Source organism: Papaver somniferum, unplaced genomic scaffold (assembly GCF_003573695.1).
Source record: "Papaver somniferum cultivar HN1 unplaced genomic scaffold, ASM357369v1 unplaced-scaffold_117, whole genome shotgun sequence".
NCBI lineage: Eukaryota > Viridiplantae > Streptophyta > Magnoliopsida > Ranunculales > Papaveraceae > Papaver > Papaver somniferum.
In genome coordinates, this window is record NW_020620714.1 from 8,290,511 (window position 1) to 8,310,890 (window position 20,380).

The following is a 20,380-nucleotide window of genomic DNA, read 5'->3' on the forward strand; positions in this document are numbered from 1 at the left end:
CATGGAATCTTAAGTCGCTCGTTGCTTGACGAATTAAATGATAAAAATTAAATAAATAATAATATTAAATATAGTGATGTATAAATAAAATCCTAACCAAGGATTAGATATTTTATTTAGTTTTTAGTGAAAACGGAAACTAATGAAGAAGTAGACCAATTATCTTGACTTGGTAGGTGGTAAATAAGAACTTGGTAATTTATAAACTTTGATAAGAGTGAGTGGCAGAAAGGAAAATTGTGGATGGTAAATGGGTAAAACGGTAAAACCAACCAAAAGAAAAGTAAATTAAAATCACCCTTAAAAGTAACCGATCCGTGAGTTTGACCTCGTTGACTAACGAGACTCATTTGACAAAACCCGAGCCCATGAACTTACCTGCAGTAGTGCAGTGAACTACTTGCTACACCTGAAACCTAATTTTCTTTCTGCGCCTCACTCACTCACTCCACTAGAAATTCCAAGCTCAAGAAGAAGAGGGGAAGTATTATAAAGCATTTCATAACAACTATACTGTAATCAACAACACCCTATATGTAAGTGTGTGCTTCAAGATTTGGTTTTCCCTAATTTTTCAAGCCTTGATTTCTTAAATTGCATATTGATTTACTCTATCAGAGATGTGATTCACTAGCATCGTAGTATATAGCATCATTATAAGTTGATATTGATGCTGTTGAAATGGATTATTCATCAAAATCTGTAGATTATTCTGTTCAATTGTTCGGTTATGGTTTGGTTTGGCTGTGGTTCTATAATAGCTGCGATATGAGGTTTCTTTGTTGTTGAAACCCATCCACTAAAGAATACAAAAATAGAATATAGATTTCATGTCTCCGATAAAAATGGGAGAAAATCTTGAAGTTGGGTGAGAGATGTATGAATATCTCTTTGTTGTCTACTCTCAAGTAATTTACAAGACATTATTAGAAGAGCTAAGAAGGATTCAGATTTGAGTTTATTAACTTCGGATACGAGATTGTTGAGTTGTGAATTTGCTTCGCGTCCTTGGATTCTTGTCATTGCTTGTTCAGATGTTGTTTACCAAGTTGATTTGAGGTTTGATGGGAGTAGTGCAAACATTCTCGCGAAGATTGACTTTGCTGCTGCGCGTTGAGATGGGCCGTCACATTTGTAGAGCGAGTTCTGATGGTTTTAATCTCAGTATAGCAAGTAAATATAGCCTATATATCTTTGATACCAGAAAGCCACTATCTCCTGTGATGTTGTTTACCAAGTTGACTCGAGGTTTGACGAGAAGAGTGCAAGCATTCTAGCAAAGAGCGAGTTGTTTGCTGCCGCGAATTCGGATGAGCCGTCACATTTTGTAGAGGGGTTCTGATGGTTTTAATTTCAGTATAGCAAGTAAATATAGCATATACCTCTGTGATACCAGAAAGCCACTATCTCCTGGGTTACAATGGGCTCAGAATCTTGATGAACCTACTTATATGCAGGTGTTCAAGTGGATTCGACAAGGTATGCATTTGATCACCAAAATTTTGTCTGTTGGAAAATTTTGATTAGTAATACAATAGGTCGTTAAAACTATGATTGATGCATCAGCGTATATGCATATGGATAAGAGATTCAAACTTCCGTAATTCTTATTTATGCTCGAGAATTTCAAAGCCATTGCTTAATCCTTCAAATCATAAGTAGCCAGAAATGAGGTTTTTAGAACTCAAAGTTCGGTGTTTAGTGATTAGGATATAGAGAGACCATAGTAAAGCTGAAGCAAAAATCGAGCTATTAAGTCTCATTTAGTTACAATGGTATAGCATACGTTCTTGTTTTACCTGTTCATTTTTGCAGATTCTCATTTTCAAAGTCTATCACTCACAATTGGTTTTGTTTACTCAGGTTATTTCTTGAATTCCGTTGACGAATAGATCTTGTAAATTAATCTTTTCGGTTCATGGATATGTCTGAAGACTGGAAATCTTATTTCCCTATCCGCTCTGTCCATTTCCCACCTCTTCTTTTATCTGAAGAATCTACAATAAAATCTTCTTTGGGTTCACTTCTGTTTAGCCCTTCTCCTGGAACCCAAAGAACAGAATTTTCATCTCCATGTATTCACTTTAAATCTGATGATTTCTCTACAATGTCCAACAACAATCTCGGTTTTCTCAAATCCCCTGACAATGATATGTTGGTTTTCTTCCCTAATGGTGATAATCTCCACAGACTGAGATTTGTTAAACTATCGCTAAAAATAGATGAAAAACCAGCCATACATACTGCATCAGATTGTGAATTCGAAAGCGGTGGAATTGCTAAGATTATGGTTACTTCTGTTTATGATGGTGCTGCTGCTGCTGCATTTGCTTCTCGTAAGGGGTCTCCACCTGTTTCAGCACCTTCTGTTACCCTATGTTTTTTTTTAGCATGTACAACCAGCTCTACCCATTGGTTTAGGATTGACTGTATCAATTCTCCAAGCCTGTCTTTCATGCTTGTTGGAATCCATATTTGGAGGAAGAATGTCTTCTTTTGTTAGATGGTGGTGCAGTAATCTTGTTTGATGTCAGTTGCTGTTCTGGAACTCAGATTTCATAAGACAATATTAATAGAACTAATATTGATGTTTACTTTTATGGAAGGATTCAGATGTGGGTTTCTGAACTTTAAATATGAGATGGTTGAGTTGTGAATCTGCTTGGCATCCTCGGATTTTTGTCGTTGCTTGTTCAGATGTTGTTTACCAAGTTGATTCAAGGTTCAACGAGAGTAGTGCAAGTATTCTAACAAAGATCGAGTTATTTGTTTGCCAAGCATTCAGATGGACGTAACAAAAATTTGTTACATTTTGTAAAGCGGGTTCTGAAGGTTTCAATTTCAGTATAGCAAGTAAATATATAGTCTATATCTCTTCGATACCAGAAAGCTGGTATCTCCTGTGTTACAATGGGCTACTCAATGTGGTTTTGCCATTTGCTGGGGTCATTTTTGAATAATGACTCGTGTTTCTTCTTCTTTGGGATGCCTTTGCCAGCTCTTGCCAGCTCGACCTGAATCGGTGGCTTCTATAGTTTCAGAATTATGCCACACCTTTTATTCATGGAGTCTTTCTTTGGACCTATCTTTGTCCGGTCGCCAATGATATAGTGGTGATTGCTTCATACAAGAGGAAATTTCAGAGGCAATGCGTCTTAAGACAGAAATCGTTTTGGGATTCTGCATCGTCAATGGAGATCTCTTAGACATCCATCTTGAATCAGGTGTTGTCCGCAGTTTTGACAGATATGTAACGCTTTTTGGTAGTTAGCTCAAATCAGTCTTCGTAATGATTCTCCATACACCTCAAGGTAGTAAGCATAGCTTGACATATGAGAAAATGGAGATGTAATAGTTCAGCAGTTGGGTCATTTTAAGCAAGTCCAGTTCGATAAGAATTGTAACCAGAAAAGTCTCATTTTGCGCTAGTTCAGTTTGATAAGAATGCCAACCAGAAAAGTGACATAAGTAGTAGCGGCATGAGCAAGCATAATATCGAAGAAGGCATGTTCGGAAGAAGAATATATGTTGGGGACAGTAATGAATGTAGAAGGGAAGACAAAAGGTAAAAATAGAAGGTTGTGTTCACTGCTAGATCTGAATGCGTGTGTGTGATAATGGAAGCATAGAAGATCAAAGTTGACTATGTAGATTGGGAAGAAACTCGGGTTATAGGTCAGCAAGTACTACTTGACATCCAGTTGAACTTGAGGTTCCCAAAATTCATGAAAGAACGTCTCCACTTACCTCCAGCTCTCATCAATGTTGGTAGAACTGTGCCTGTCACAAGGGCTCTCTGGAAGCAGCAATGTCTACTCAGTTTCAGGTATGTCTTCCCAGTAATTTCCAATACAATAATTTCAGTTTTAAGCCTTTTTTGCAACCTTCTTTAGTCTCTAATCCACCTGATTTTTGTACTTGTTACGAAGTTAATGGTGTTTCCGTAGCTTGCCTATATGATATTCAAATGCAGCCTACTTGTTTCCTTTTCTTAAGAAGGCTATTATTGGGGCGTCACACTCCAATAGAGGGGCTTCACTTGGATTCTTAGTGTCCAAAAAAGTGGTTATGGGATATCCTAACATATATACAAAATGTCTAGATTACCCTTTAACTAAAATAAAAACTTAAAAACCTAATCTTTTCTATTCTAATTCAACAAAAAAACTGCTCCTCTTCTCATTTTTCTTCTCTTCCTCTCCTCCACAATAACTTCAACTTTAATTCACTTCATCGTTAGTTAATAATCGAACAAACCCATCTTTGTTTACTTGTTTTTGTGCTTAAAATAGGTTAGATTGAATGAAATTGAGGTAAAATTAGGGTTTCGGTAACGTTTCTGCTAGTGTTACGTCTAGGTTCGGTACTGTTTTTCTAGCCGTAACTTTAGTTTATCAAGAAATTACGTCCAGGTTTGGATCAATTCCAATCGTAGAATTTGATTCGCATGTAGTTTTACGTCCAAGTTTGGATTAGTTGCAACCGTAGAAGTTGAATTTACGTCCAGGTTTGGATTAGTTCCAACCATAGAAGTTGATTTTACGTCCAGGTTTGGATTAATTCCCACCGTAAAAGTTTTTTTTTTCTTTTGGTAGCAATTCCAACCGTAAAAGTTGATTTTACGTCCAGGTTTGGATTAATTCCAATCACAGAAGTTGATTTTACGTCCAGGTTTAAATTAATTCCAACTGTAAAAGTTTTTTTTTTTTGGTAGCAATTCCAACCGTAAAAGTTGATCTTACGCCCAGGTTTGGATTAATTCCAAATGTAGAAGTTGATTTTACGTCCAGGTTTGGATTAATTCCAACCATTAAATTAAAATTAACTAAATAAGAGCTGTTTAGTCATTACAAAATTATTTGAGATAAGGGGTTTTTGATATTACTTATGGGTGACCTGTGTTTGTCCTATTAAATGACGCCCCTCTATTGGAATGTGACGTCCAAATAATAGCCTTCTTTCTTACTGTTTATCTCATCTTTATAGTACAAAAGGTTTTGTTTGTTTCGGTGTTTTATCATTTAAAACCACCTTTTAAGATAGGTTCATTTTCTTTTGATCTGGAATTTTGTTCTATAGGTTTTGTAACTTGTATCACTTCATACTAAGAAGTTTCAATTGGTTGGAAATCATGATGCACATTTGGACATCAAACCTTATTAATTGACTGTTTCTGTGTTCAGGAATGCGCCAAGTATATGCTCTTTCGTAAAAAATAATCTGCTGTACCCCATTCTCTTCCAATGATTTGGCTTCAATCTGTTTGTCTTCCTAGAGTGACAGCATTGTTTCTGTGAAGGATACTAATGTTATGGCTTCTCAAAGAGAATCTTGGCACAACAGACAATTTCTGCTGAAAGCTTCATGGAATCAGAAAATTATCTGGGATTATTTACTTCCAGCTCTAAATCTGGTGGCAAAGAGGCCTCGAGTCACTGGCTTTCAACATCAACATTCTCATCTCAAATGTAGTTAAAGTTTTCCTCCAGAAACGAGTACTCTTTTCAGATCCTCCTGTCGCCTTGTGATATTAAGTTGGAACACTCTGCATTACAGATCCTCCTTGATTTGTTTCCTGGCTTCCTGTTTACCGTTGTGCTATTTTCTTTCTTTTTTGGTTCATTTTTGTATCTCAGTTTTCTCTTTTTGGTTTTGCATTCCGTGTTGCCTTTTATCAGAGTTTGCTTTGTAAACATCCATTTTGGAGGCCAAATTGGATTCAATAAACTTGAGATTCAACAGAGATTTTACTCAAATGCTAACTTTGCTATCTGATTCGGTGAACCAACCATGGATTTCTACGAGTTCATATCCCATGGTTTCATTTGACTAAAAGTACTGGACACCTACATAATGTACCAGTTCTACTGAACTTTCACAAAGCAGATCAGCATAAAAAAAATCGCATCATAACCAGATGGCAAAATTCACAGGTCACGGCAACCAACAATACTCAGTAGACTGGTGAGAAAGATGCAGGTGTATCATCATCAATCCCGGGAGTCACTTCACCGGTAAATCCTCAATTACATAACACAGTGACAGACCGTCACATTTCATGAATAAAATGAACAGAAAAGGTGCCAAAGTGAGTCGTCATCCTATAACAAATAGGAGAAAAAAGCACATTCATTTCATTATTACAGTTACATACACTTTTACAACTATAAATTAAAACATCAAGTACAAGGGGTGCCAGGCATCCTCCTTTTTGTATTCTTTAGTGAATGTAGTACTAGCTTTTCCTTTGCTCTTTAAACCTTGTATCTGCTTGAGATCATTGATCTTCCATAGCTTGTAAAAACTAATCCGATTGAGGTCATTGATCTTCCATAGCTTGTAAAAACTAATCCGGTTGAGGTCATTGATCTTCCATAGCTTGTAAAAACTAATCCGGTTGAGCTCATTGATCTTCCATAGCTTGTAAAAACTAATCCGGATGAGGTCATTGATCTTCCATAGCTTGTAAAAACTAAGCTCGCTGAGATCATTTATTTCTCGAGCCATCTTGAGACTATCCTTGCTTTTTAAACCGCACATCTGGTTGAGATCATTGATCTCTTGAGCCATCTTGAGACCGAGACAAATTGGTTTCGAGATATCGGCGTCATAAACAACGTCTTGAAATCTTGTTTTGAATTTCATTTCAATTCTCGTCCCGGCATGTCTTCAGCATCATAAGCGACGTCTTCAAATGCTCAATTACAAGTATTCACCACCTTGTTCTCCACTTGCATTCTCTTAGCATCATAAAGAGCAGGTGGAAAACTTGTCCAATTAACTCCACATTGACAACCACCACTAGAACAATCTGCAAAGGCGACACTACCAATCATAAGTTTCAACAGGTGAAAACAAGATAAGCAAGACAAGTCATTTCTTAGTAAAACAACATAAGCAAAGGTCATCTTACTCAATCTCAGGTCTAACTAGCTACAAAACCAATACAAAGCCAATGAATAAAAACTAGGTAACACAAGACTGAATGAAAGAACATGACCTTCGAAACAGAAGACTACTTCATTAACTACTTGATTAACTACCATGGTAACCAGAACAATGTAATGCTTCTAAGTCACAAGAAAGCTACAGTGGCAACTTAAAACAAACTTTTGATGTACTGTGAAGCTTCTTTCTTTACACAACAAGTACTTCCATTCTGGACAGAGAACTAAACAAGCTAAAATGTTATTGGGACTTAAAAAAAAAACACATAAAAACAATACATATTCAATACTAGTTAACATTTTTGAATAATATTGAGCCTTAGATAAAATCAACTGACCTGAATCAATCTTGCGCAGATGCCATGATAGCAATGTGAAGTTTTTCTTAATCAGACCTTTGGAGATTCCAATTCGTTTTACCGGACCCACGATGAGTTCATGAAAAACTATCACCCATTTGATTCACAATCGTTCTAATATTTTCTGTTATCTTCTTCTCAGAAGCCAACAGAAGGCTACTTGAATTTGGTCTTCAGACCAACCCCATTTCGATCTGGTTTAGTGAACCCGTAGCTTTTTATGATTTAATCAATGAATCTGGTTTAGATGTGGATTTGCTCTTAATCTGTGGAGCATTACTAATTTGTAATTATCGATCTCTATATCTAACCATCTTCAGAATCATCCTAAATTGATTAAGAATTTTTTTGTATTCTTTAGTGGAAGGGTTAATAAAACATGCAACCCCCAAGATTAAAACTATCATAACAAATCCATAAGTGAATCACAGTATTACAGTGACTAAACAATTCAACGTCAGAATCTAAACATCTGAAATTGCAATCCATTTCACCACCAGTAGCATCTAATTTATCCATTTTTAATGACAATGAATCATAAGATTAACAAATCAGGATTAGAGATTACCAACAACTGCAATTGCAACCACTGATTTCTCTGGCAAGCTTACAGGAATTGCAAGGCGCTGCAATTGACAGAGCTTGTCCTCTCTTTTCTCTCTGAATCTAATTTTCTCTGTGAGGCGATGAAACTTAAGCAGTGAGGCGCCTCTTTTAGGTTCGAGAAACTTATCTCCAATCTCCCTGCCTTTTTATGATGCCCACATTTCGATTAATCCTAGGGTTAAGGACTAATTACCTAAATTAATCTGTTTGACACGTTCGCCCTAAATGTGACACATAAGGTTGGAGGCTGAAAAATTGACATTTGATTTTCTTGGATTCTCCTGAATTAGGGTTTTTGGATTGACTGTCGGCTGTATAAGTTGATTTTCTTGGATTCCCATTTCAGAGACATTAGGGTTTTGAGGGATATACATTTGCTCGTGGACCGGGTTGTTGTTATGTACTTATCGAAACGGATATTTCCCGAAACCGAATCCGAGTAGTATCATGGGCACTCACCCAGTTGAGAATAGTCCAAAATGTGGTTGTCAATAGACTACTTGCAACCCTGTAACTTCCCAAATTTTTGCCATTTTGGTATCTATTGCACACTTGCAGTCATGTATTGCCTCAGGAAGCAAATCAGCCAATGCAGAGGCGTATAAGAAGCTTGTTTTATAGTTAATGGAAGAATGCAGTGTGACAGATCAAGATGAGTTTGCCAGAAGTTCCAAAAATTGAAATATCAAAATTTTTGACATCTCGTAACAAATTACACTTCAATTTGTACATGTATAAACCTGCAAAACCAAAAATGCAAATGCAGGAAGCATATAAAGATAGAATCTGTCCAAGCAAAGGAAGGGTGCTTGACTGCCTCTATGTAAAAGGTGTGGCCTGCCATCTTCGGTACAGGCATCCTTGTTTTTGGATTCTCTAGTGAATGAATTCCAAAGATGATTTTTCTAGCCATTCTGAAACGAAATCTGGTTAACATCCTTGATTTTATGAGCTATCTTGAGATGGAGTCCAATTGGGTTCTAGATATCGGCATCATAAGCAACATTTTGAGTTCTCAATCCACTTTTGAAGCATTGGAAAAATAAACAATGCAGCTGCTAGTATATTCGGAAGCAAGTATACAGCCAATGCCGTCATATATAAAGCTGGTATGCCTTTCACTTTGGGAAACCATGTCGGCATGTCTTTAATTCTTTCAGGAGCCACAGAGAACGATTGCATGTAGCAAATAGGAAAGGCAACTACCCACCCAAGACTAACCGCTTTTTAGAAGATTTCTCAACACATCAGTGAACCTCCGCCCATTTTTAGAAGATTTCTCAACACACCTGACATCACATGAAAGGAGAGGGGGTGAGATCAGCAAATTAATAGCAATCCAGCAAACTTCAATAGTGATACACAATTACAATCACGGAATCATAAAACAATCTAGAAATGGAATACGAGAGTTATAGGAAAATTAAGCGACGAGATATTTGGTATCATTCTTTCTACATCTATTCAATGATTGAGAAACGGAACAGGTGAATTTGAATCTTGTCCCCAAATGTCTTCCGCATCATAGGCAACATGTTCAGATGCTCAATAACAAATTTTCACCAACCTGTTCTCCACTTGCATTCTCTCAGCATCACATGGTACTATAACCCAGCACTGACAACCACCACCACTAGAGCAATCTAGTGGAGAAGCCCAGATAATGGTCAAAAGATTTAACTACAGTGGGAACAAATAATTCAAGACTAGACAATTCTTAATAAGTTCTGTACCATTGATAAACAACAAAAGTGAAGGTATTAGTCGGTTTCTAATCTCGCTCATTCTCAGTGTTTACTAGCTAGAGATGCAATAAGAAGATTACAAATAATACCAGGGGACTGAACGAGAGAAAAAATCTACGCAAACTGAAGACAACTTTGGTTAACAACAATCTACAAACTTCGTATGCAAGCATAGATTATTATTATCTGATTGTAATTTGTCCCGGATTGTTCAAGAAGTGCAAAAATAATATTCCCGAAAAGAAATTACAGATTCGAAACTTTGCTACCCAGCAGTTTCTTTTCTATAGATACTTCCATTTCAGACAAAACTAAACAAGCCAAAATGTTATTGAGACTAAACAAACTTAACATAAAAGCGGAACATATTCAAATGACTGCAAGCTCTTCAGATAAATTCAACTGACCTTAGTATATCTTGAGCAGCTCCCGTAGTAGTACCGTGGAAAGGCATCAAAAGATTTATGGCGCGATATATAATTCAATTGATTAATCAATGCAGCATTCTCGCAGTTATCCTCTTCTCAGAAGCAAACCAAACAGTAATTGAATTTTGTCTTCAGACCACCATCCTTAAAGAAATTCTTTGCTCATACAAGAATGAAGATTATCTCGTTCTCATTCTCATTACTGTTTTCACCACCACTAACAGTAGTGGTCTTCTGCCTCTTTGAACTTCTCGCAGGAGACAAACCCCATCTCTTGTAGGCATTCATTTTAGTTTTTGATCTTAAAGAAAAGATGTTTAATAACTTATAATCATCAGTTCTTCGTCTAATACTGCCCACAGATCTTAACATTCAAATCCCAAATCTTCCCTAGTGATTAAGGTATTTTTGTATTCTTCAGTGGAAGGGTTAAAAAAACATACAACCCCAAAAATCAAAACTATCATAAAACCATAAGTGAATCACACTATTACAGTGACTAAACAATTCAGCATCACAATCTAAACATCTAAAACTGCAATCCATTTCATAAACATCTAATTTATCCATTTCTCAATGCACTTTACTTTTGAAATTGCAATTTAACAAATCAGGATTAGAAATTACCACAAACATTGATTTCTCAGGCAAGCTTACGAAATTGCAATGCTTGACTCTGGTGAGGCGATGAAACTGATGAGGATGGGGAAAAAACGATCATTGTGGGGTTTCTCTACACATTTTTCACCTACAAAGGATGGGGAAAAAACGACGTCAGTGCATTACAAGACAGACCACAAAAGAATGTTCTGTTTCCCTTGCAGTGTGCCCAAGTTCCTAAAAAAAGACACAACTCATATAGAATGATCTGACTAGACTAAACATTATTGGAAATGCAAAAACTAAATCAAAATCAAATTAGTGAATTACCTAAGTAGAACCAAAAGACAGAGATAAAGCGACGAAAGCAAAAGGGAAAGGAAATTGGACAAAAAAATAAATACATCACACAAGCCATGAGCTATTTCAGAGATGAAAAATAGAAGGAACAAGATCTAACACGACATGTACAAAAAAAATGCAACAACTATACATGCAGGGATTATGTGAGATTGCTTTTGCGTGGGAGCAGAAGGAGGTGGCAACATCTAAAATGAAACAATTTCAGTCTGCAATTAAAGCATTCAGAACACTAACGAGCTCTCCAAAGCATACTCAATACCTTAGTGGTAAGGGCTAAAGCAATTGACTGACTCACTCTGTTCATCATCAATCATCTTCTCATTACATTGATATTTCGGGTGCCTTACCACCACTTGTTCAGTTGACTCAGGCTAGCATATATTTTTATTGTCATCAACTTGATCTAGTAAAGCACATTCTGGGTTTATAAAATTTAAAACTACTGATCGTATTTCAAATAGATTCATCATCGCTATTGTCCTTGATTCCTGACTACATCATAGATTCGTCGTTATTGTCCTTAATTTGTGACTAAATCATATAACTGCCTTGAGACACAGCATCTCTTAATAAAAATCAGATCGCTTTGTCTCAAGAAACAACATCTTGGAATCTAAACTAGAGAACAGAAGCTAATCCTAAGAGGTGGCGAAACAAGTTTATCGATGTTCTCGAATCACAAATATGAAACAAACACACTCAGGTCACTAGTACAGTGTAACTTCTTACTTCTACATCTTGAAATTGGAAATATAAGCATGAAAAAGTGAATTCAATATCATTCCTACTGTAGAAAAGTTAAATCAACACAAACAGAAACTCAACAGAAAATTTATTTTATAAAGATTCCTAGATCACTATATACCTTTTCAAATCAAATCGCACACCTAAATCAACTCAACTCTAAAATTAACCCAGAAAACAGAAATACTGAGCTTGTCAAACCAAAGGAAAGGGTACTCTGACTGTCTGTATGGAGAAGGAAATCGTAACACAATGACCAGAGAGAAAGTGCAGAACAATCAAACTATATAATTTTCCAATCAAATAAAACAGTGAGGGAGTAGGAAATCTTACTTTAGATAGTGAAAAAGGAAGCGTGCTTGACTGCCTGTATGTAAAAGGGGTGCATTCTGCAGCAACATGCATCCTCCTTTTTGTATTTTTTAGTGAATGTATTCCTAGACTTTTCTTAGCCATTTTGAAACAAAATCTGGTTAACATCTTTGATTTTATGAGCCATCTTGAGATGGAGTCCAACTGGGTTCCAAATATCCGCATCATAAGCAACATCCCGGAATGTCTTCCGCATTTCATTTTGAATCTTGTCCCAAAATGTCCTCCGCATCATAGGCGACGTCTTCAAATGCGCAAGACTTAGTTGTCACCATCCTGTTCTCAACTTGCGTTCTCTCAGCATCACATGGTCTAACCCAGCACTGACAACCACCACTAGAACAATCTACAGAGGAAGCCCAGATAATGATCAAAAAAGATATAACTACAGTGGGAACAAGTAATTCTTATTAATAAGTTCTGTACCATTGAACAACAAAAGCAGAAGTATTAATCGGTTTCAAATCTCACTCGGTCTCGATTTTACTTGCTAGAGATGCAATAAGAAGACTGAACGAAAGGAAAAATCAACAGATACTGAAAACAACTCGATTAACAACAATGGTACCCCAAATTACTACTGATTTAGTACTAAATATGCTGTGTACTTGAATGTGCTGCACAGCTCCTACATTACAACAACCTACAACGGCAACTTAAAATTTTGTATGCAATGTCATGCTTATATTATTATCACCTGATCATAATTTGTCCAGGATCGTTCAAGAAGTGCAAAAAATTTACCCTAAATAAAAGAAAATTTTCGATTCAGTACTCTAGTACCAACAGTTTCTTTCCTAAAACTGCTTCCAATTTCAGACAAACCTAAACAAGCTAAATGTTACTGAGACAAACCAACTTAACATAAGAGCGGAACACATTCAAATGATTGCAAGCTCTTCAGATAAATTCAACTGACCTTAGTATATCTTGAGCAGCTGCCGCAGTAGTACCGTGGAGTTTCTCTTAATCAAACCTTTGGAGATTACAAACCCGCTAAGCGAATGCATTAAAAGATTTATGGCATAGTATATAACCCATTTGAGTCACAAACAAGCATTATTACCATTATCCTCTTCTCAGAAGCCAACCAAACAACCACCATCCTTAAAGAAATTCTTTGCTCATTCAAGAATGAAGATTATCTCGTTCTCATTCTCATCACTGTTTTCACCACCACTATCAATAGTGGTCTTCTGTCTCTTTGAACTTCTCGCAGGAGACAAACCCCATCTCTTGTAGGGATTCATTCAAATCGGAATCTTCCTCAGGTGATTAAGATATTTTTGTATTCTTCAGTGGATGGGTTAAAGAAACGTACAACCCCCAAAATCAAAATTATCAAAATCAAAATTATCATAAATCCATAAGTAAATCACACTATTACAGTGACCAAACAATTCGACATCACAATCTAAACAGCAATCAATTTCATCGGCGGCCGCAGTATCTAATTTATCCATTTCTAATGACTATATTGACATGATGGTGAAGTTCATAAGATGCAATTCAACAAATCAGGATTAGAAATTACCACAAACAATGGTGTCTCAGGTAAGCTTACAAAAATTGCAAGGCACTGAACCCTGAATATCTTGAAATTTTGAGAGGCGATGAAACTTAACGAGTGAGGCGCCTGTTTTAGGTTGTGAAATCTCAAATCTGAAATCTCTCCTATCCACATTAGGGTTTTGAGGGATGCACCTGAGATAAACTTTTGCTCGTGGGCTGGGTTGTTGCGATAAGCCCAAAACCGAAACCGTATCCGATTAGAGTTGAGAAGAACCTAAAATGTGACCGCCAATAGAGTTCTGTTCAGCGACCCTGTAACAATCTTGGTGTCTATTGCAGTCATGCATTGGCTACAGAGGGAAATCTGCCAATGCAGAGTGATAGATCAATCTGAGTGTCTGTCACAGAGACTAGAGTGGCGTGAATTTACAATCAACTTCTAAGTAGCAGAAACATGAAATAGGCTCGAGGCAATAAAATTTTCATTTATGAATAATCAAATTAATAACAATAATTTCGATAGCTCTTTTCCACAATTGTAAATGATGTAACCTCCAAGTTGAGACCTCTGACTTTCTCCGTTTTTCGCCCTTTTCTATATTTACTTCAAATACTTCGGTGAAGAGCAACACTAGCAACTGAAGAAGATACAATTTCTTTCTCTAAAGTGGTGTGTAAATATCTTGAACTTTCAGGTATTTTAATCTAAGTAGAACAAAGTGACGATTTTCCTAAGGTTCTTGGCCTCTTGACATGTTTCCATAAGTAAGCGACTGTCATGAAACGCAAAACAAATGACTTGTTGTACATTTGATAGGATGTCCCAGTTGCACAATCTGTTGATAAGGTGGAAACAAGTGAATTGGTTGAGAGATTACTACCAAATTTGAAAGAAAAAAAAATAAAGATCGAAATTTAACTGGAATTTCTCAATCGAAGGGAAATTCTGACCTGCTAGCTTCTATCAAAGGGAGATGATCATTGTGGGGTTTCTCTATCACATTTTTCACCTACATATAAAGGATGGGAAAAAACGACGTCAGTGCATTACAAGATAGCCCACAAAACAATATTCTGTTTCCCCTTGCGCAGTGTGCCCAAGTTCCCAGAAAAAGACAACTCATATAGATATGATCGATGAAATGTTACTGAATAAAATATGATAACAGGGAAATTGGACAAAACATAAATACATCACACAAGGCATGAGCTATTCCAGAGATGAAAAATAAAAGGAACAAGATCTAACACGGCATGTACAAAAAAATGCAACAAGTATACATGCGGGGATTATGTGAGATTCCTCGTGTGTGGGCGCAGAAGGAGGTGGCAACATCTAAAACGAAACAGTTTCAGTCTGCACTTAAAGTATTCAGAACACTAACGAGCTCCCAAAGCATAATCAATACCTTAGTGAGAAGGGCTAAAGCAATTGACTGACCCACTCTGCAGTGCATGTTCATCATCAATCATCTTCTCATCACATTCACCACTTGTTCAGTTGACTCAGGCTAGCATATATTTTTCTTGTCATCAACTTGACATAAGTTGAGCACGTACACTGATCTAGTTCAGCACATTTTGGGTTTATAAAATCTAAAACTACTGATCGTATTTCAAAAAGATTCATCGCTATTGTCCTTAATTCATGACTACATCATAGATTCGTCGCTATTGTCCTTAATTCGTGGCAACATCATATAACTGCTTTGAGACATAGCATCCCCTAGTTAAAAGCAGATCGCTTTGTTTCAGGAAACGACATCTTGGAATCTAAACTTGAGAAAAGAAGCTAATCTGAAAAACCCAAAGAGTTGGCGAAACAAATCGATATTCTCAAATCGCAAATATGAAACAAACACACTCGGGTCACTAGTCCAGTGTAACTCCTACTTTTACATCTTGAAATTGGATATATAAGCATCAAAAAGTGAATTCAATATCATTACTAAGGAAGAAAAGTTAAATCAACACAAACAGAAACCCAACAGAAAATTTATTTTATAAAGATTTCTGGATCACTATATACCTTTTCAATCCAAATTGTACACCTAGATCAACTCAACCCTAAAAACAATAATTAACCCAGAAAACAAAAATGATGAGCTAGTTCAACCAAAGGAAAGGGTACTCTGACTGTCTGTATGGAAAAGGAAATCGTAACACAACGACCAAAGAGAAAGTGCAGAACAGCCAAACTATATAATTTTCCAATCAAATAAAACAGTGAGGGAGTAGGAAATCTTACTTTAGATAGTAATTCTTGGCTCTCGGGAGATTGCATCTTCAAACTTTGAGGTAATATTACCGTGAGTTGCTCTGGCCTCTCGGCCCGTAAAGCACCCCTTATAACAGCTGCATTAGTCCCAGATGCTCCCGATGTATAAATATGATTTTTCTGCCACCAAACTAATATCATTAGAGACAGGGAATTTACAGGAAAACACAACCAAAACAGCTAGACGCCCGTTAGATAGAAATCACATGGACCTATAGACTGGACTAGGACCTAACCAGAAATCTTGGGTTGATACAATCATCAAACAAAAAGGATAATCCACGAAATAAACATTTTATTTGACCAGGTAGAAGAGCATGCAACAGGATGAAGGTTCGCTAGTCAGTAGTCAAACTGGCAAAACATTGAGATGTTAATTGGGTTCATCAACAGTGAATAACAGCATTCTTTAAATGCAAGTCATACACAAGTGTGCCACTGCTAGACTACCTCAGCTCAATTCATAACAATTTTATGTGCCAGTCTTCAGAATTTAAAACCCAAGTAAAAGTAAAAGTAAGCATCTTACTGTTATAACCATCGCGTAACTAAGAATTTCAATAAGTTGTTGATGCATGAAACCCATATTTCGCGTCCCGAAAAATCCAATTGCTCTTGGACCCTGTTGTTGGATTGCTAGTAGCTCCTGAACAAATTAAACGGGCCTTAGGAAAACAACCAAAGTTCAAATCCATGATATGTTCGATCTTACGACCGAAATCGAAAAGTGTATACTCTGTTGATGTGGTAAAATCAGATGAAGAAATTAAACGGGTCTTAGAAAAGTGTATACTCTTGGACCCTGTTAGTGTGGTAAAATGCAATTTCTTTGTGAGACAACACTATACTATTCGTCACTGAGACGAAGAAATGTTACAAGCCAAAATCAGACTCTTGATCCCAACTCATAAGTTTTGAAGCTATCGCACTGTTTACTTTAATGACAAATGGCTTGAAGCAGTCGGCTTGCTGAGATCAGTCTATCCTGATAAAGCAAAAATGGGTCTATGGTTCTCCAATAACGGAGTCAGAGACATAGCAAAAATCCATCGAAAAAGAAAGCTTTGTGCTTAACATTCAGGGACAACAGTGTAATCTCAGAAACACGCAGACATTTTCGTTCTGTCCTGTCACAAATATAAGGAAACTCTACTCGCTTTTTACTTCATTTAACCAGAGACAAGAATCAGCACAAGTAAGTTGACTAATGATTTTGTGCATAACTTGGGTGAAATTCCGAAAAAGTTCAAAAGTGATTTGTGTTTTTTGTTTGTGCAGCATGGTTGATTTTAATCTTTTAAGTTCATTACTTACCTGCAAGTAGTCCACATCTGAGGAAGGTTTGAATTCAGACACCATATATGACCCTGAGCCTTCTACCATGGTCTGAGCTTGAGTAGGAACTTTTGTGGCAAAATCTTCATCAGATCCAAACATCCGCACTTCACTGTCCCCCTCATTTTTTGAACTACTCGCATCCTCATCTCTTCTCATACATCCGCAAAGCCACTATACCAGTACATAAACAAACACAGCCCCTGGCAGTAAATCATTAGTGAAAACCAACAACACCATGATATGATTCTTCATGCTATTTAAGGTTCGCTAGTAAACACCACAATTAGCCTAAATACTTGAAGAACAACGCTAACAATAAAGGAAACACATGGGAACATTTAAAGTGAAAAACAAAAACGTGATGAGGCTGCGCATAGTTCATAGCAAGATGGTAATTATGCACCCCGGAAATGTATTCCCTGGTACTTAAAAATACGACAGATTAGCATGCTGTTTTATTGTCATCACCGTAAGTATTATACTTCATGCAGCTCCAGTTTAGCACATTCTGGGTTCTTAGAATTTAAAACTTCAATTTTCAAATAAATACAAGGATTTGTCGCCATCCACAAGTTTTTGCCCTATATATAATGAATTCTGAAATGGGTATTGTATTTATTAGGCTTGAATAAAGCAAGAGGATACTACTCTAATTTCTTAACTGACACATTAAAACAAACATATTCCAGTCGGTAGAAAAATCAACTCTATAATATGACCACTACCATATGTGATAGATACCAACACTTATCCAAATTGAAATTGAATCACAATTTATCCTACAATTTCACAATTACTCTGGCTATAGTATCCAAATTGTACATCCAATTCACCCCAATTGAACTAGAACTTTCAATTAAATCACAAATAATACATGCGAAATTTCTGACTTACCAAGTTTGAAGAATTAAGATTCCCTGATTTAAACTTTGAAGTAGAAGAAGATCTCTGCTTTGATGAACCCCATTTTCTCAAAACAGGTTTTTCAGAAAACCCATAACAATTAGATGAGAACTCAAAAGAAGAAGAGAAAAGGGGTATTGTTGGATTAAGTGGAGTTAAAAGTCTCAGTGGACTTAACATCTCTCTTTTCTGTTTTGCCTTTTCTCTCAACTCTTTAAGCTTTCTTTTGTTTAGTGATTTATTGGGAGGAAAAAGTGAAGAGAATCTGAATCTGCTGGGGCAGAAAGGAGGAGGAGGAGGAAGAAGAAGATATTGGAAGGGAAAATAATACGTGTGAATGAGAAACACCGAATGACAGGCCACAGACAGGAGGAGGAGAAGACCTACTTTTTGTTTGGGGTTTTTTCACCTGCTTTTTTAGATTTTTGGCTCTTTTTGGGCTGATCTTTTTGGGTTTCGGTTTTGAGTAGGGGTGTGTAACGGACGTAGGGGTGAGCATAAAAACCGGAACCGCGGATTTAACCCGTATCCGTCCGCAAAATTGCGGATTTCACCCAAACCGCAAGACGTATGGGCCGGACACGGGTGGGATTCTCAAATCCGCATGCGGTGCGGATGCGGTTGCGGTTGTCATTTGAAAACCGCGGATTACCGCAACCGTAGAAAGAAACAAAGTTTTCTTAAAGTATGAACCTAGGCCCAAAAAGAAAGAAGTGAAGTTCTTTGATCACTTAGTTAACTAAATGAATTTAGGCCCAAAGAGATAGAAGTAAAGTCCTTAAAACACTAACTGAATTTAGGCCCAACAAATAGAATCAAAACTAAGTTAACTAACTGAATACTGAATGGTAGATGGTGTTTGGCAAGTTGATGTTGTCAGTGATCCGTTCACAAAATCACAGTTCACACACTGTGCAGGCCTAAGAGAGCGTATGGACGCTGTTAGGCATAACAGAACCATTCCCTGCACATATAATATAAACAAGAGAAACAAGTTACAGAACTAGTATGAATTATGAAGTTATAGACTGAACTGAGCTCGTAATGGGCTAGGACCGTCAACTAGTTTCATAGTTCACATCCAAAAGCTAAACTGATAGTTGTCCCGTTGAGGTAACAATGTGGCATGCATCATCATCAGTTGGACGATTGTTTGTGTTCGTTTCAACCATTACATCGAAATGGAACATTTTCTGCTCTAAAGTTAGTGGGCTTGGCCTAACAAATCCGCGGTTAATCCGCAACCGGCCCGTATAATCCGTTGATCCGCAGAGGTTAAATCCGCGGGTGATTGGACCGGTCACGGTTCCATTTTTCAAATCCGCAATTTTGACGGTTTGGTTGCGGGTGACCCTTAATCCGCAACCGTCCGTCCGTTGCACACCCCTAAACGGACGGACGGTTGCGGATTAGGGGTCACCCGTAACCGAACCGTTAAAGTTGCGGATTTGTAAAATTGAACCGTGGCCGGCCCAATCACCCGCGGATTTAACCTTTGCAGATTCGCGGATTGTACGGGCTGGTTGCGGATTAACAGCGGATTTGACCTAATTTTGATTGTACTTGTTGGGCCTAAATTCAGTTAGTGTCTTAACTTAGTTTTGATTGTATTCAGTTAGTTAACTTAGTTTTGATTCTATTTGTTGGGCCTAAATTTAGTAAGTGTTTTAAGGACTTTACTTCTTTCTCTTTGGGCTTAAATTCATTTAGTTAACTAAGTGATCAAAGAACTTCACTTCTTTCTCTTTGGGCCTAGGTTCATACTCAGGTAAGAAAACTTTGCTTCTTTCTACGGTTACGGTAATCTGTTTAGTGTAATTGAGAGTTGCATATGTGTCTATCTAGTGTAATTGAGATATAAACATGCATCTGACTAGCATCAACTCCAGTTCCGGTGAGACAATTACCACGTTTAAGCAATTAGCTTTTATCAAGTTATCTGAAACCTGAAATATAATAACAAGCAATCAGTATTTATAAGATTAAAATGAACAGTACATACAACAATGTACATTCAGTTTCACAAGCATCTGACTAGTGTAGCTAGCAGTTACACATGCATCTGAATTGTGTACCTGAGAGTTACACATGCATATAACATGTGTAACTAGGAGATACACATTCATCTGGCTAGTGTAGCTAGAAGTTACACATGCATATGACTAGTGTAACTAGGAGTTACACA

The 20,380-nt window shown here is 37.0% G+C and overlaps 1 protein-coding gene and 2 long non-coding RNA genes across 4 annotated transcripts; 1 reads left to right on the plus strand and 2 right to left on the minus strand.

Moving 5' to 3' along the window:
* The first annotated feature begins 444 nt into the window (after positions 1-444).
* On the plus strand, positions 445-5,745 carry LOC113329462. The gene is made up of 3 exons (XR_003349894.1): positions 445-1,479; positions 1,864-3,826; positions 5,184-5,745. It is a non-coding gene; the product is annotated as an uncharacterized LOC113329462 (long non-coding RNA).
* Positions 5,746-6,102: 357 nt separating this feature from the next.
* On the minus strand, positions 6,103-8,195 carry LOC113329512. The gene is made up of 2 exons (XR_003349919.1): positions 7,286-8,195; positions 6,103-6,811 (listed from the first exon to the last, which is right to left on the minus strand). It is a non-coding gene; the product is annotated as an uncharacterized LOC113329512 (long non-coding RNA).
* Positions 8,196-8,569: 374 nt separating this feature from the next.
* On the minus strand, positions 8,570-18,565 carry LOC113329596. Of its 2 annotated transcripts, none has more exons than XM_026576458.1 (9): positions 18,187-18,565; positions 17,269-17,463; positions 16,484-16,600; positions 15,925-16,074; positions 14,628-14,686; positions 13,084-14,512; positions 12,126-12,510; positions 10,065-10,833; positions 8,570-9,201 (listed from the first exon to the last, which is right to left on the minus strand). In XM_026576458.1, exons 1-6 carry the CDS (start codon positions 18,373-18,375, stop codon positions 14,377-14,379), a joined length of 846 nt encoding a protein of 281 aa, XP_026432243.1. In that variant the 5' UTR covers positions 18,376-18,565; the 3' UTR covers positions 8,570-9,201; positions 10,065-10,833; positions 12,126-12,510; positions 13,084-14,376. The 2 variants fall into 2 exon arrangements, with proteins under 2 accessions (XP_026432243.1, XP_026432244.1); XM_026576459.1 differs by having other exon boundaries at positions 17,269-17,492; positions 18,187-18,320.
* Positions 18,566-20,380: the final 1,815 nt, after the last annotated feature.